General features: G+C 41.1%; 3 protein-coding genes and 1 long non-coding RNA gene across 4 annotated transcripts in view; 2 read left to right on the top strand and 2 right to left on the bottom strand.

Annotated features, from left to right (window-relative positions):
* LOC115727596 (disease resistance protein L6-like) overlaps window positions 1-15281 on the bottom strand; it is an 82822-nt gene that overhangs the window by 61314 nt on the left and 6227 nt on the right. The window lies entirely within an intron of this gene.
* LOC125313625 overlaps window positions 1-15281 on the top strand; it is a 51555-nt gene that overhangs the window by 30747 nt on the left and 5527 nt on the right. Inside the window, exon 2 of the long non-coding RNA XR_007197276.1 lies at window positions 5049-5056. This is a non-coding gene — a long non-coding RNA (uncharacterized LOC125313625). The remainder of the gene's footprint in view (window positions 1-5048; window positions 5057-15281) is intronic.
* LOC115727598 lies at window positions 208-15083 on the bottom strand. Its single transcript, XM_030657840.2, has 5 exons — window positions 15079-15083; window positions 5130-5137; window positions 875-1011; window positions 355-589; window positions 208-272 (listed from the first exon to the last, which is right to left on the bottom strand). Exons 3-5 carry the CDS (start codon window positions 977-979, stop codon window positions 259-261), a joined length of 354 nt encoding a protein of 117 aa, XP_030513700.1. The 5' UTR covers window positions 980-1011; window positions 5130-5137; window positions 15079-15083; the 3' UTR covers window positions 208-258.
* LOC115727597 (disease resistance protein Roq1-like) lies at window positions 2965-5123 on the top strand. Its single transcript, XM_030657836.2, has 2 exons — window positions 2965-4243; window positions 4369-5123. The coding sequence occupies exons 1-2, from the start codon at window positions 3194-3196 to the stop codon at window positions 4651-4653; spliced, it is 1335 nt and encodes a 444-aa protein (XP_030513696.1). The 5' UTR covers window positions 2965-3193; the 3' UTR covers window positions 4654-5123.

Here is a 15281-nt window from a genome sequence, read left to right as displayed (position 1 = left end):
CTACCCAGAGAATGTTAAAACTTGCAGCAACAGTGCACAAGACTAAACTAGAAAAAAAAAACGTGCATGCTAAGTTTTCTACCCAGCTTTTACTAGCAATCAAGAGAGTTAGATTCTGTAGGATTTCATCACCAACCTCTAATAATTTTCTGTGATGGGCTTTAGGCTGATTGTCTGCTGTTTATCCTTCTCCACTTTGGTCTTCTCATCTTCTTAAAACATAAGCCAAGGGGATTATTCAGTAACACACGTGGATGATCACGACATTCCGACTGTACAAGTATGAGTCGTCAAATTGCAAACCATCAGAGACACTAGCATGAATAAAAAAATATATGTAAGAACAGACAATACCGGCACAATCTGATAATTTGACGAACTTGTTTCTGTGAAGGGAAGCTCTTCCCTTAGGAACTCTATTTTCTCGGCTGCGAATATAAGTATCATCTAGAGGCCTCTGCCCTTCTTCAGGCTCTCCAACATCAACCAAATAAGAATTGAACGCCAGTGTCTCACCAGAACTAACAACTTCATCATTCTTCAAAATCCTGCATTCCAGCAACTGCTCGCTGTCATCGTAGAGCATTACCTGTCAAATCATCCGACCATCAATCACGGCATGGACTAATCTACTCAGAACAAAAGCCACAGAACAGAACAACAGGCGGCATCCGAAATGTTGCTATTCTGTTCGATCGAGCGAGCTAAATTCGGGGAGAAAACGGCAACGAATCTGTTGCCGCTGCATTTTTTTTTTCGCAAAGACCAGCCAATCAAACCAAATCATGCCCGAACCCAATCGCAGGCAACAGATCTGCTAATGGAATCGAGCTGGACAATCAATGCTGGAGACTAGTAGCGAGCGCGAACGTACCTTTCCGGTGGAGGTATGGAGAGAGAGGAAGCCGTCGCAATAGACCTTGCGCTTCTGCTTCAGGTGCTTCGTGAAGGTGACGCTCCATTTCTTCGGAGCTTCCATGGTGGTTGCATCTGGGGATGGGAAGAAGAATTCTAGGTACGGAGAGAGAGACTTTTTGGATAGTGCAGCTAATGGAGGGCCAAGCGACAGGTGAAAGCTCGTGATGATGATAGTGCTGAAAAGTGAAAAAAAAGGGGAGAAGAAGACGACAAAGTAGGAATTAGGAAATTAGGGTTTTAAAAAAGCCGGTTCCGGTTTCGGTTCCGGTTCCGGTTCGGTTCCATATGGAACCGAGAACCGGAACCGGAACCGGCGGTTCTTCAAAATGCAGAACCGAAAACCGGATCCTCGCGTATCAGAACCGGGAACCGAACCGGAACCGGCGGTTCGGTTCTCCGGTTCTCGGTTTTACCCTGTACCCATGCTCACCCCTAGTTTGAGCTCATTATCATATGCTTCTTTCAAATGAAACAAAGATAGTGTGTGCTGTTTTCATAATTTTCTTTTGGGATAAGTTGTTAAAGCCCGCAAGGGGGGGATTTATAAGTAACATAAAATTTCATCTTCATCTTGAATTCACTGCACAGATTTAGGGGCGCGCCCTTGAGATCTCCCAAAATGGGAGAAATTCATATAATCTATATCACTACTGCTTAATTAATTAAATTAATTAACGACTAAGCGATTTCATAACCCGAGCAACTTGACTTCGTTTTTTAGTCAATGATTGAGAAAATGGGACAAAAATCAAAAGGATTTCCATCTCGCATCTTAAGCGAAACGAGCTCCACGGATAGCTGATGTGGACCCCGTCTAAATGCTAAATAAAAAAATTATTTCAACATCTTTGAACAGTACATTAAAATAATTTTTGGGAAGGGGCGGCTCCCCCAGTCAGCCCCCTACCCCATATGTCTCAGAATTGGATCTTGGTTATTTTGTTGACCCGGATCGGGGAACCATTTCTCTCATCTCTTATGAGAATCTATCAACAACATCAGATCGCAACCAGAACACCGCAAACACAGTAGAGAAATCCCTCATTCTTGACCTCCTTCCTAATTTTTGGTGCTTCCAATGGCCGCTCCTCCACCACCCGAGAGGCCTTATCACGTCTTCTTGAGTTTTAGAGGCCCCGACAGCCGCGACAACCTCACCAGTCATTTCTACGCTAATCTCGTCGAGGCAGGTATACACACATACCTCGACAGCGTGGAACTCGAGAGAGGAGAGCGGATATCGGATGCACTTCCGAGGGCGATCGAGGATTCAAGCATCGCGCTCATCGTCTTCTCCGAGCGATATGCCACTTCGCGGTGGTGTCTGCAAGAGGTAACCAAGATCATGGATTGCAAGGTTACCGACGGTCTCGTTGTTCTTCCTGTGTTTCTCCATGTGGATCCCAGAGAGGTAAGAACAGGAAGAGAGAGTTACAGAACTGCTCTTGATGGATACAGAAAGAGATGCGAGGATGGTGAGGGCCGTGAGGCGGTGGGCTTCAATTGGGGGGATGTGGATAGATGGGAGAGAGCTCTTAATGACGCTGGACAATTGTCGGGGTGGGTTTACAATAATGGGTAAGCAGACTGGTAGTCCAATTCAATTCGTCTTGTGTTCGCTATTTGTACATCACGTCCTTTCGTTCTCTAATTTGCAGCATTATACCGTCCTTTCGTAACAATTTTTACAACACTTTGGTACTGTTTTTCAGGTTCTTGACAAAGGTCAAGGAGGGGACCCCACCCGAACTTGAAAGGAGCGAGTTCAGGTAGGCTTTCTGGAAATTATCATTGAGATAAATTAGCGTCGTTATGCTTTTTAAGCATAAAATAGGATAATTTTATGCATAGTCGTAATACTCCTTAAGTAAAACTCTGTTGTCGTTCTACTAATGCATTTTGAAAAATACAAAAAAAAAATCACTATATTGTCTCAATACTGTTATTTCACTTGTTTTAATATATGTATGGAAATAGCCCTGCAAATATAAGTCAATCCGTATGTCGTACTATCGAGAAAATCAAAGTAGGCGAACCAGCGTTTAAGACCCGATGGCCGATGGATCATGATCCGAAGCCCATGCCTGTTCAGGATGAAGTTTCAGGATGAGGTTCGAACTGAGAACCGGAAAGTTTTGGAAATTTTGAAATAGAGCCCCAACTTCTTCTCTCTTCTCTTGTCAGAGATGAAGCAGCTTTAGTGAGAGACGTTGTACGGCATATCTCGGAACGTCTGGAACGGATACCCTTGAATGTTGACGAGGATACAGTTGACATGAAGTCCCAAGTGCAAAACGTGGAATCAATTTTGGACATGAGGTCTGGGGATGAAGTTCAAGATAGAGGTCTCATGGTTGGGTTATGGGGGATGGGATGCCTGGGGAAAACAACGTTAGCCAAACTCATTTACAACCGTATTTTCACGAAATTTCAAGATGCCGCTTTTATCGAAATTGGGAGTGATTCCATTAAAAATTTGCAAATAACAATGCTACGTGCATTAACACATGCAAAATTAAGAGTGATCAATCGTCATGGAGGAATTGCTTCCATGAAAGAAAGGCTTAAATGCAAAAAAATCCTCCTTATTCTTGACGGCGCGGAAGATATACGCCATATAGATGGTTTAATTGGAAAGGGGAGCGATTATCTTAAGAATGGAAGTAGGATAATCGTTACAACACGGAATAAGAGAGTGCTCCGCACGCGCGGCGCAACTATCTATGAAGTTAAGGCTCTGGAAGATCATGCGGCTCGTCAACTTCTTCGCGCATATGCTTCTAAAAACGGAGAGGAAGGGATAAGCAAAGAACTTGTGGAAAGGGCTCTGCAATGCACTGGACGGGTTCCTTCAGCGCTGCGGGTGTTGGGTTCTGGATTCTGTGGTCAGAATAAGAATAAGAATGATGGAGGTCGTGGCATTGAACTGAAAATATTCGAAAGTTGGTCTGACCCAACCATCCATAAAGAGCTTGTAAAAAGCTTCGATGGATTGAAGGATGCTACTATGGAAGGCATTTTTCTAGACATTGCTTGCTTCTTCAACGGGTGGAATAGGAAATACGTTGAAGGTTTTCTTGGCATTCGTCATGTTAAACGGAGTGACGCCGACAGTTATGATGTCGTGGCTCATATAGCGAATGACCATGTAACTGCTCTCGTTGAAAGATCCTTGATAACGGATGATAATGGAACCCTACAAGTGCATCCCTTGATTAAGTTGATGGGTCAGAAAGTTGCAGACGGAGAGGTTCCTCTTAATCTCAAGAAACGTAGCAGATTATGGTGCTGGGATGACGTCGCCAAGGCACTATCAGATGACGAGGTAAGACTACTTGATTTTATCATGAAGGCCTTCTTCTTTTTTTTATTTATAAATTGTGAGATTGGACTCGAGTTGGATTTTATTTACTAGTTACAATAGAACCATTGTATTTTGTTTGTGTACAGGGGGAATATGACGTAGAAGCCATAGTGTGTGCCCCAGAAGAGACAAAAGAGCTGAAATATATTGATTCTAGTGCTTTTAAAAGGTTGAAAAAGTTGAGCTTCCTCATAATGATCAATGTCCAGGTCAAGACTTTTCCAGATTGCATCGATCTCCCTCGACAGCTAAGATGGTTTGAATGGCCGGAGTTTCCTGCCTCCCGGCTAAAATTTTCCCCTACTCCATGGAACCCGGCAGTTCTCGCCGTTCGCAAAAGCCTGTCATCAAGAAACCAGGGGGAACCATGATTGAAGGGGCGGATGGCTTTTGGCTGCATTCCAAGGAAACTTGGGCTAGAACAGTGAACCCCAATTCCTAACGCAATGAAGACAAACCTCGTTCAACGGAGTCCTACTACTTGTCATGATTTTGTCTAAGGAGAAGAGAAGATGAAGTTGAGATTCTGTTGTTTCTTCTGCAATTTCAGGCGCGCATGCTGTTCATGGAGCAAGGCTAGCCCTTTTATGAGCGGTGACTTCGACAGCACATGAGCGTTTGAAGTGAGTCCGAGAGATTCTCCAGACAAAAGAGAATAGTTTCCGTCCGGGCAAAGAGAGGGAGATAAAATCAGCTGTTGCGTTCACCTGAGCATTTTGTATGAGGTGAGAGACTGAGAGTGAATGATTTGTAACAGGTCGGTGAGGTCTTACAGTATTCACGAATGGGGCGTAGAGTAGTTGTACAAGACACTATTTTACTCTAGTGTTATACCATATTGGGAAACTCAACTCACTCAAAATGTGGTCTGGATACGCCTATCTCATTTTGTAGATGTGTTTGTTTGAGTGATAGTGTATTTTGCGAATTAGTTTTCCGGACTTTTACTAACTTGAGTGGTCGAAATTCGAAAATGACAAATCAACCGCAAACACCTTCCAGCCCTCTTAAACTTTTTAATATTTTTTTTTAATTTCAATATCTTAATTTTTTTTAATATTACATTGTATTTTATTTTTAATTTTTGCCTTTTCCAATACTAAAATATATTGTGACACTAAAAGTCGCTCTTTATGAGTTCTTTCAATTTTCGTATCTTCATACAAGAGTGTCTTATATTGCCTAGACGACTTTATTATACAACCACGTTCACCTATTATTCAATTTTCCAAAATGGCGTTCCTACCACTTTTCCGTCAAGTCTGATGTAATCTGAAGCAAATACAACGCTAGACCGACAAAAAAAAAAGGCAAATACAATATCTCATTGTCCATTTTTTCTCTTATTTCGGGATTTTGAATAGAAGCTGCTAATCCGTAAGTTATTTTTTATCATACGATTTTTTAATTAATAAATATTTTTATTTAAAATATACAATAATATTGTATGAATTTAGGATTGTGATTGTTAAAAGGGAAAATTTCAAAAAAGGGCCCAAAAGCTTATCATTTTTCCAAATAAGGGCCTGAAGTGAACTTTGTTTGAAATAAGGGCCTGAAGTGTTCAAATTGTTTCAAAAGAGGGTCTAACCGAGGGCATTTTTGTCTTTTACATTTTTGTTATTTCTTTAATGTTTTTCTTTATACCTTTTCTTTTTCTCCTCCCCTCCCTCCTGTTCATCATCATTCCCACGCAATTCCCTGGCGTTCTCCCTATGAACCAACCAACCCAACCCCTTCTTCTGGTGATCGAAGAGCGCGAACTTTATCACCTCCCTCGGTGGCTCCAGGGCTTCCATCGTCGCATTCTTCCCGACATTCTTGTCCACCAGCTTAAAAATCTCATCCACACACCTCACCTCCTTTTGACCCTTCTTCTCCGTCACCACGACCGCCTCCGACAAGGCAAACGAAGCACCCACGTCCAAAATGAGCACTAACCCGCCTCGTGAAATAGCCGACTTAACGAGGTCGAAGGCCCCGACCCTCGCAAAAATGTGAACTTTGGCAGGGTATCTTGAACTTGCTACCGCAGTTGCGAGTGTGGGGCAAGGACAGCGGCGATGTCACGCTTGATGTGGCCGACCTGGATGGTCCTGGTGTTGAGGACCCAGATGGCGGATTGTGTTCTCGTCGTAGGTATTCAAAGGTTCGCGGACAAGGCCCACCATCTCGCGGCCGCTGATGGTGCCGGAATAGTGGCGGAGCCCAACTTTGTTGGCGATGATGAAGTCGAGGAGGTAAGTTTCGGAGGTGGATGCTTGAGAGGAAGAAGAAGAAGACTGAGAGACTTGCGAAGACATGGGGTCGTCATCTGCTTCACAAAATTGCCAGTCAAGGGCTCGGAGGGCGTTGCCGACGAGGTCCGCCATGGCTAGAGAGAGAGGCTTGAAGGTTTCTTTCTTTTGAAATTAAAGGTTTTGAATTCGTGACTTATATTTTTTTACCATTGGCCCGAGGATGGTTGATTGAGGGATGAAACCGGTCGGATCGTCGTCGCGGATTTGTGAGGAAGAAGCTTCGAGGGTTCGCTTCTGGGTAGGGCGGAAGTATAGGTAGAGAGAGAGGGTGTTGAATAGAGAGAGGGCGACTACCACTTTAGCTTCTTCCAGTCATGGCTTCTCTCCCTCTTTATGTGGAGTCTACATGAATTCAATGGCGGGATCCATCAGTTGCGTGGGGAAGATGATGAACAGGAGGGAGGGGAGGAGAAAAAAGAAAAGGTAAAAAGAAAAACATTAAAATAATAATAAAAACGTAAAAGTCAAAAATGCCCTTTCGATTAGGCCCTCTTTTGAAATAATTTGAGCATTTTAGGCCCTTAATTGAAACAAAGTTCACTCCATGCCCTTATTTGAAAAAACGATCGCACTTCGGGTCCTTTTTTGAAATTTTCCCTTGTTAAAACGGTGTCAAGAGAGTATTTACTAAAATGAGAAAAGATGTGACAATGACACGACAAGGAGACAAGGTGTGACAATGACGAGATAGGGTGCGACAAGACATCTTAGACAAGGAGATGAGAAGCAGTAAGCAGATGCTAGTCCAGTCCCACCACCGCGGGAAATACGCAAATCTCAATAAAATTTAACCCAATGAAATGAAATGCAAATGACATGTAGCCCAACGAAATGAAATTTTTGCTTCGACTTAACCAAGAGAAAGTGCAAAAGACAGAGCGTCGTTAGGGTGGGGACATCTCTTTTCATATTGGTTGAACCTGTGAGGCACTGAACGACTTGGACTAATTAATGTATCCTCAAAACTAAACTAGTAGTCTATTATACTTACGCTGGTGTTTATTGATTGACTGGTCCTTCGTTGACCGACAGCTGTAACCACCACTGACCTTTTCATAATACCAATTATAACCTTCTCCTTTTTCGAAACAATGAACTTTTCTTGTTTGAATATCTCAACGAAATATCATCAAGCCATTTATTAATGAAATCCTATATAATCCAACAATTGAAATGTTTTGTAATTGACTTATGTACATTAGCACGAGGATTTTGACACGAAAAATCCACTCATGAAATTATGTTTTCGAGTTGAACTTTTTAAGAATTATGAAGACCTTTTTTGTGAGTAGTTTTGATGTAATTGTTTCATCGGTATTAAATCCGACGTTGAAATACCTTTCAATATATCCACAAAGATGTTCTATTGGAATTGAATCGACCGTGAAATGACTTTTGAATGTATATATATGGAGGGGCCGATAAGCGAATCGACAAAGGATGTGAATGGTCCTTGGTAGATTTTGGATAGGAAAATAAATGACAAGAAATTTAAAGCTGTGAAAACTAGAGGCAATCACGGGCCGCCATGTAAATTGCAGGAAAGTAAATATGTAGATAAATTTGCCAAGAATGTCGAGTTATGTAATTGATTGGGGGCTTTACAAAGAGAATTATATGGCTATTAAAAACCTACAATCGATAGTTGGAAACAATGATTGAAGTGGGTTTGTATTTTGAAGTCATTCAATCACAAATTGGAGAAGCTAAATGGATGAAACACAAATTTTGGGGTCGTCAACCTCCATCTGGATAAGAGTGTTTTAACTTGAGAGTATAGGATTCAGAGCACACTAGCAATCGGCAAGGTGTGGAAATTCATTAGGTTTTGAATTAAGAAAAGCCATATTTTAATTGCTAGGATTGCTAAAAAAGCGTTTCATCTTCTTCTCTCTTTTCTGTCAGATATGAAGCAGAGCTCGTGGACAGCATGGTAAAGAAGATCACAATTGCTACGGGTAGTCTCTTGGTCTAATGATTCATATTGTATGGAAACGAAGCAAGTTAACATGTCAATTTATTTTACTGCTGATGCTTTGCTGCTTAGTAGTGATAGAGTAATCGAATTGGAGGTCCGTCCATCTCCAAGAGACAAATAGGAGCAAAGAGCGTTGAAGTTTTACCAACCAAAGCTTCAATTGATATATCAAAACCTTCATGCACTCCAAAATCTAGAATTGATGGTGGAATGTGAAGTTGTGGGTTGGAAAATGCTGGTGGATGTTCAATGCCTGCTGTTGGATGAGGATGTTGAGTTGTAGACCGGAAAAGTGCTAGTTTTTATGTTGCTTCTTAAGTGTATTTGGCTATGTATCATGTGTTTGGAATTTGGATGTGTAGTTTTGTATTTGGGATGTTTTGGCTATGAACTATGTGTTTACTCAAGCTATTGCTTGGAATGTCATGAAGGAAAGCAGAGCTAAGGTTCCTTGGCGTAGAATGATTTCGTTCAATCCAAGTATTCCAAGAATGTGCTTTATATCCTGGCTTGCTGTACTGAACAGTTTGTGGACCTATGATAGGGTGGGCAGATGGCTGCATGTCGACAAAACATGATTATTGTGTGGTCTGCATTAGAAGTCTGGACAGCATTTGCTCTTTCGTCCTATCTCTTGCAAAACCTGGGTCAGCTTGTCGCAGTTATGTGGAATTACAAGGCAGACAGGAGGATGGAATGTGGAGCTTAACTGGATGTTACAAGCTTCTAAAGGGAAAGCTTTGAAGAAGATACTGCCAAAGATATCTGGGAATGGGGCACTTTATTTCATCTGGAGGAGAGAAATACCAAAATCCATAATGATAGGAATCCTAATTCTGATGGAGTATTTCAAAGCATATCGTCTGTGGTTGACTCAAAGTTTATGCAATTGTCACGGGCCAGTGTTCAAACCACAACCGTGCGGCAACTCGGGGTTGTTTGGGTGATGTTTTGCCCGAGTCAGGCCTTAGCCCGAGGATCATTTACTTGCTCACAAACGTTCGAACATAGAGGGACGAGAGGGAACTGAGAGAGATTGAATCGTGGCAGAGTAAATGAGAGTCTATTGCACTAAGTTGTGTGCACAAAAGGTGAATTACAATGTGGAGGGAATGGGCCTATTTGTAATACAATGGGCAGATTTCGTTCGGCCCTTGAACTACCCAGTTTCGTACTTTTCTACTCGTCCTATTCCCCTTGTCTTGCATTGTTTGAATTCTCCATGCTTTGTCTTTTGTGGTTTGTCCCTTGTGGGACTTTTGATCTCTCCCATGGCTGAATGATAGTGTGGAAAGCCCCCAGGATCTTCTAGAAGGCCTCTTGGAATGTGAGGGGTGGTCGCGCGCCCCTTTAGCTGCCCACTCGCTCGTTCGCCTGGCTGTGATGGCCGTTCGGGTCGTCCGCTGCATGGTTCATGATGTCGTGTAGATCAGCCGTTGGTCGATGCTTCGATTCACCCCGTTCATGCTCTGCACCATGCCCTGCATCATGCTGATCATGCCTTGGATCATGCAATGAATCATACACTGATTCATCCGCTCGGCCATCTTGGTCAATGCTCGGCCAATTTGGAACGATGCTGGTTGATTTTTGCGCCCGGCCATGGATTGATTCGTTGAATGCATCATAGCAAGGACAGTCGGTTGTGTTATGGCCCATCCTTGATCGAGGATTTTGCCGGGCCGTGATACAATTATCAGAGAGGGAAGAACTACTTTAGCCGCTGCAGATACCTTTACTGTCCTCCTATGAACTGATATTCCGGTCAAACTGATATTGCATCGGCTCAAGTCAAACCGATTACGCAGCTTCATTTCATTAGACTTGTTGGGCATCAATCCAACTCATTGATCGATTAAGCACTTGATGCACCTAAACTCAAGGTCAGTCGAACAAAGTTCAACTCATTCATCGACATGGAAGACAAAAAAAAAAAACATTTCCTACATTAGCCATTGAAACTACATTTACTCGTGTTGAACATTTCGAAAAATGCAGGGGACAAAGCTCACTTTAACAATAGATTTTAAAACTAAACCTCCCATTCCTACAATCCCATAAATCAGTCCTTCAGAAGTTTCCACAATCACACTGTTACCCAGATTTTAGAATATATTCTCATTTCAATTTATTTCCTAAATCAACAATATATACTCAAATGGAACTATCCTAATCTATAGAAACCAAAGAGAAAAAAAAAAGCAATAAAAAGATAAAGATAAGTCATATGTTTTGTTGATTTAGAAAACGGATTGAAATGGAAAGGTATTCTAAAATCCGGACAATAATGTGACCATGAAAACTTTTGATTTTTTGTCATGGAATGTTGAGGAGCTTGATTAAACAAATTGAAAGTTTAGAGACTAGATTGAACATTTAAAAATAATTTAATGACTATATTAAACGAATTGAAAGTTCACTATTAACATTGCACATTGAGTCAAAGTTTGAAGACTATTTTTGCTATTTTCCTAGAATATTTCGGCTCGTGGTGGTCTCTCACCATCATAAGAGAAAAGCAAATTAGACACGGAAGATGGGGGATCAAGGTCCCAATTCAAACTCGTCTTCTTGAAGTGCAGAGCCGCAACCCAATGGGCACATCTATTAGCTTCACATTTAGTGAAGCCAAAATCAAGCAGAGCAAAAGAAGAAACTTCCTGCTGCATATCTTCAATAATATTCACAGCCTCCAATTACTTCTGCTTCCGGGGTTCAGGATATCTCCATCCACTGTCTTCGAGTCCATTTTTCAAAAGAATCTTATCCCACTTTTAGTCTTTTGAAAACAACACCCCATTCCAAACTGCTGTTGCTTCTGCCTCTTCAGCACTAGGATCTGAACTCTCTTTCCAATGCCACCAACAAAGTTCCCCTCCTGGTCTCGTGTAATTCTGCCAACCGCAGCTTCATGAGATTCTGGAAAGAATGAGCCATCAAAATTGATCCTAGTGACATGACAACACCCTCTCCTGGCATCCGCTGCTTAACATGAATTTGATGACAACTTACTTCATTCCCCTTCTTTACTTTCATCTGGTTTGCAGGAGCACATTCCTCCATAGCTTGCTGGATCTTGCCAATCAGTGCTTTATGATCCGGTAATTTCCCTCTAAAAACTGCATCACATACCAGCAAATGAAAGCCAATTTCCTCACCAGGTCTTTCCTCTCCCCCTTTGGCAATTGTTGGGCATTAACTAATTCAACAAGCCACTGATCAAAGGTGAAAATCTCCTCACTGTTGATTCTAATCCCCAAGCAGCCAAAACATATTTGCACCTACACCATTCACGGTTAAGGATCAAATGCTCTGTGGATTCAGTTTCATGACTTAAAAAACACATTCACGGGAAACTTGCTCTTCTTTTCAAACAAATCTGCTGCACTGGCCACTATATTGGAACATAGCTTCAAAGAAACTGCATCATCTTCTGGGGACAGTCTGCAGTCCACACTAACTGCCATACTTTACTATCAACAATGGCGGAACTGGAAGATAATGGCATAGGAATTTGCCTCTTCTTCTTCTGCGTGGCAAAATAGTAGGCGGATTTGACTGATTTTCTGCCATCCTTGTTCCATGGCCAAATTAAGTGATCATCATCTTTTCTCCAGTGATATAATTACTAAGTACCATCGCTTGCTTTTCCTGGGAAAAAGTCTTTAATAGGTGTACAGCTTCTGAATCTGTATCGAGGAGTTTCTACTTTCAGCTCCCTATAAATCTGGCTCGTCTCTGCTAGGTCCAGTTGTTAGGGAAAATCTCTATAGTGTTTTGAGAATGACAAAAACATTTTTAGTAAACTAACATGTGCAATTGAGTGTGCAGAAGATACCGCCTCTACAAACACAGATTGATAGGCAGATGGTGTTAGCAACAAGATGTGTGAGAGTGTTGAACAACCTTTGCTCTACGAAAGGTGAACAAACTATTGAACGTGAGATATTTGATGATTGAATGGACCTTGCAAATGGCGAACAAGTTATTGGACGAGGAATATGTCAAAATATAAGGACCTTGTGGATGGGGAACAAATTAGCAAACTTGCAATCGTCAAAAGGGTTTGGATGGATCAATAGAATGCGAACAAACTAGAGGACATGAAGACGTCAATAAGCTTGGACGGAACTTGAGGATGGTGCCGAAAAGGGTAGATGGACCAAGTAGAAGATGAACAGTCTACAGAACGTAAGGACGTTAGTACCTAAACGTAGAAGGAGAACAAAGCTCGGGGATGTAGAAAGTTCAGTGAATTTTGCTACAGACGCAGTAATAGTTCTACTAGTAGAGACACCACGATCCCAGAGGGAAGACCGAAACTCTCATCAATTAAACTAAAATCACATTGGTGTTTTATAGATGGTCTCAGGCGTTGGAATTCACCAAAAAAGTTCAAAACAGTTTATCATACTTAGGCGGGCAACAGAGGATGACAGACTGCTGCATCTTCTCATCAGCCTTACAGTAAATCGAAGAGAATATCAGTGTTAACCTCAAGGTGGTTGCACAAAAGCCAACTGGGTTTAAAAACTGAAGTGCTAGGCTTGACGCGCCTAAGGAAAGATATCAGCGATCTTGTCGATGCTGGTGTCGCAGGAAAATGTGTTACGCTGAGGCGATTCGACCTTCAAATCAGAATGAGAGCAACCAAGATTACAGATTGGCTCCGCCCCTACACGCGGTGCGTGGAATGAGTGAGCGGCAGACTGAAATCCCTAGTCTGCATGCCCCGGTTAGTGACCCAGGCGGTAAAAAATTGAGATAAATCCCTACCAAGTTTGTGAATAAATCGAGAAATGACATTGAAATGGAAACCCAAGTGGCTATTGACAAAGTTTAGGGGAGCTTGTGTAGGAAACAACCACCTCCTTGAAAAGGAAAAATTATAAATAAAAAATAAAATCCTAAACCTATTGCACCAGTGCAAATTCCGTCCTAAAGCTTTTAATTTGATTAATTTAGCTCTAAACATTTTCACATTCAGTCAACTAAGTCCATTCGGCTAAATTTGGCAAAAAATTGCTGACATTGACATCAACTGTCTTGTTTGGTGCAATCGGTGCTAACATGGACTTTTTTAGTGGTATTTAAAAAAATTTAATAGTTTTTTTGTTTTTTTTTCTTTTCTTCTTTCCTTCTCTTTACTTGGCGAGGGTCCTTGGCCTAAAAAATTAATAAAGAGAAGAAAAGAAAAGAAAAACCAAAATAACTATAATTTTTTATTATTTTATTAAAAAAAAAGTCCATCGGAGCGATTTTGGATCAAGATTGACCGAATGGACTTAATTAGCAAAACGTGAAAAGGTTTAGGACTAAATTAGCATAATTAAAGAGTTTAAGACATTTTTTTTTGGTAATTTCCCCTTATAAAAGCTAGACTTGTTAAAATTGATCATAAACCAATTTCTGGGGCTGAGTTATTGTATCGTATTCAATAAATTGATTACAAACAGGTTTAAATAAAATATTCGTACTAGATGGCTCATAAACGGGTTTGCAAGTTATTTAGACCAACCTATCTCTATGACTTTCTTTTCATTCTATGTTACTTTTACTTAATCTCGCACTTACTCACTCCTCACTTTCACCTCAATTTGGATGTTGGATTAAATATGAAAGTATTTTAGAAATGTAAATTAGGTCGGGTATTAGTCACTAGATTTGCATTGCATATCGGTCGAAAAGGATCATTTGGATCAAGCCATTTTTTACCTGACCCAATCTAATATTTTGACGAGTCTAATAAATGCATACACACAATGTCAACAGTAAAGCAAATTCTCCTAGGACCAAATAGTAACAAGAACATGGGGAACATTATACCACAAGTCTAAATTTTTATGTACGAAACCAAATGGAATTCTAAAATTTTCAATTAATTCAATCAAATCCTGCACCTTTTTTTTTTTCCAAAGAAAGATACCATTCAAATATCAAAATAATCAAAAGGTACATATAAGGCTTTCAATTCCAGCGAATCCCAAATAATTGCAGAATAAAGTAAAAACTTAAAAGTACATAGTAGCTGAAAACACACTCTCATTCCTAAAGAACAGATCTGCCATCGTAAACGTTTGACGGCCGATCACCAGATTTAGTGCTGAGCACATGCCTAGCTTGCCTACTCCATTTGCAAAGGCTTGTGGTGCGCATCTGATGCGCGTTTAGGATTGATGCTCCCATCACCATCACATTGCAAAAGCACCAACATCAACATGTTGAAAGGACACAGATCAAATATCTTTAAGGAACTCTCAAATCTATATATAGATCTAGCTCAGGAGAGCAAAATCCCCAAAACTTTATCAAAATTTAAATCAGGAGAATAGAACGGCTTAATCTTGAAGAGGTTGTTTATCAGATTTGCCTTGAGTCGATTTATCGCCAGCACCAATATAATCATCCACTCCACATCCCTCCTATATGCTCAATGTCAACAGAGTTTCAAATGTAATCAGTGCTTCAAGTGACGTGATGTACGTTATTAGCTGATGCGTTATGCCAAATGAGTGAACTGATTTCGAGACACGCCCCTGTTAGTCCACCGACAAGAAGAGGCAATTCATTGAATCGAGGTGTGCGAAAAGAGCATTGAAACAGGAAAAGCGCCATTTTAGACCGATCGGAATGAGATTGGGAAGTTAAGCAATACGAAACCATGAAGATTATACCAAAATTTGCAATGACAAGGAGCAATTAACTTATACGGAGCATCCGT

This window comes from Rhodamnia argentea, chromosome 1, assembly GCF_020921035.1.
Source record: "Rhodamnia argentea isolate NSW1041297 chromosome 1, ASM2092103v1, whole genome shotgun sequence".
Taxonomy (NCBI): domain Eukaryota; kingdom Viridiplantae; phylum Streptophyta; class Magnoliopsida; order Myrtales; family Myrtaceae; genus Rhodamnia; species Rhodamnia argentea.
Note: the sequence above shows the minus strand (reverse complement) of the source record. Positions and strands in the feature narration are given on the sequence as shown.

Coding starts and splice junctions, on each gene's coding strand:
- LOC115727598 (XM_030657840.2), bottom strand. CDS start 979: ATGGAAGCTCCGAAGAAATGGAGCGTCACCTTCACGAAGCACCTGAAG. Junction 590..874: donor TCCATACCTCCACCGGAAAG/GTACGTTCGCGC, acceptor ATGATTTGACAG/GTAATGCTCTACGATGACAG.
- LOC115727597 (XM_030657836.2), top strand. CDS start 3,194: ATGAAGTCCCAAGTGCAAAACGTGGAATCAATTTTGGACATGAGGTCT. Junction 4,244..4,368: donor AGGCACTATCAGATGACGAG/GTAAGACTACTT, acceptor GTTTGTGTACAG/GGGGAATATGACGTAGAAGC.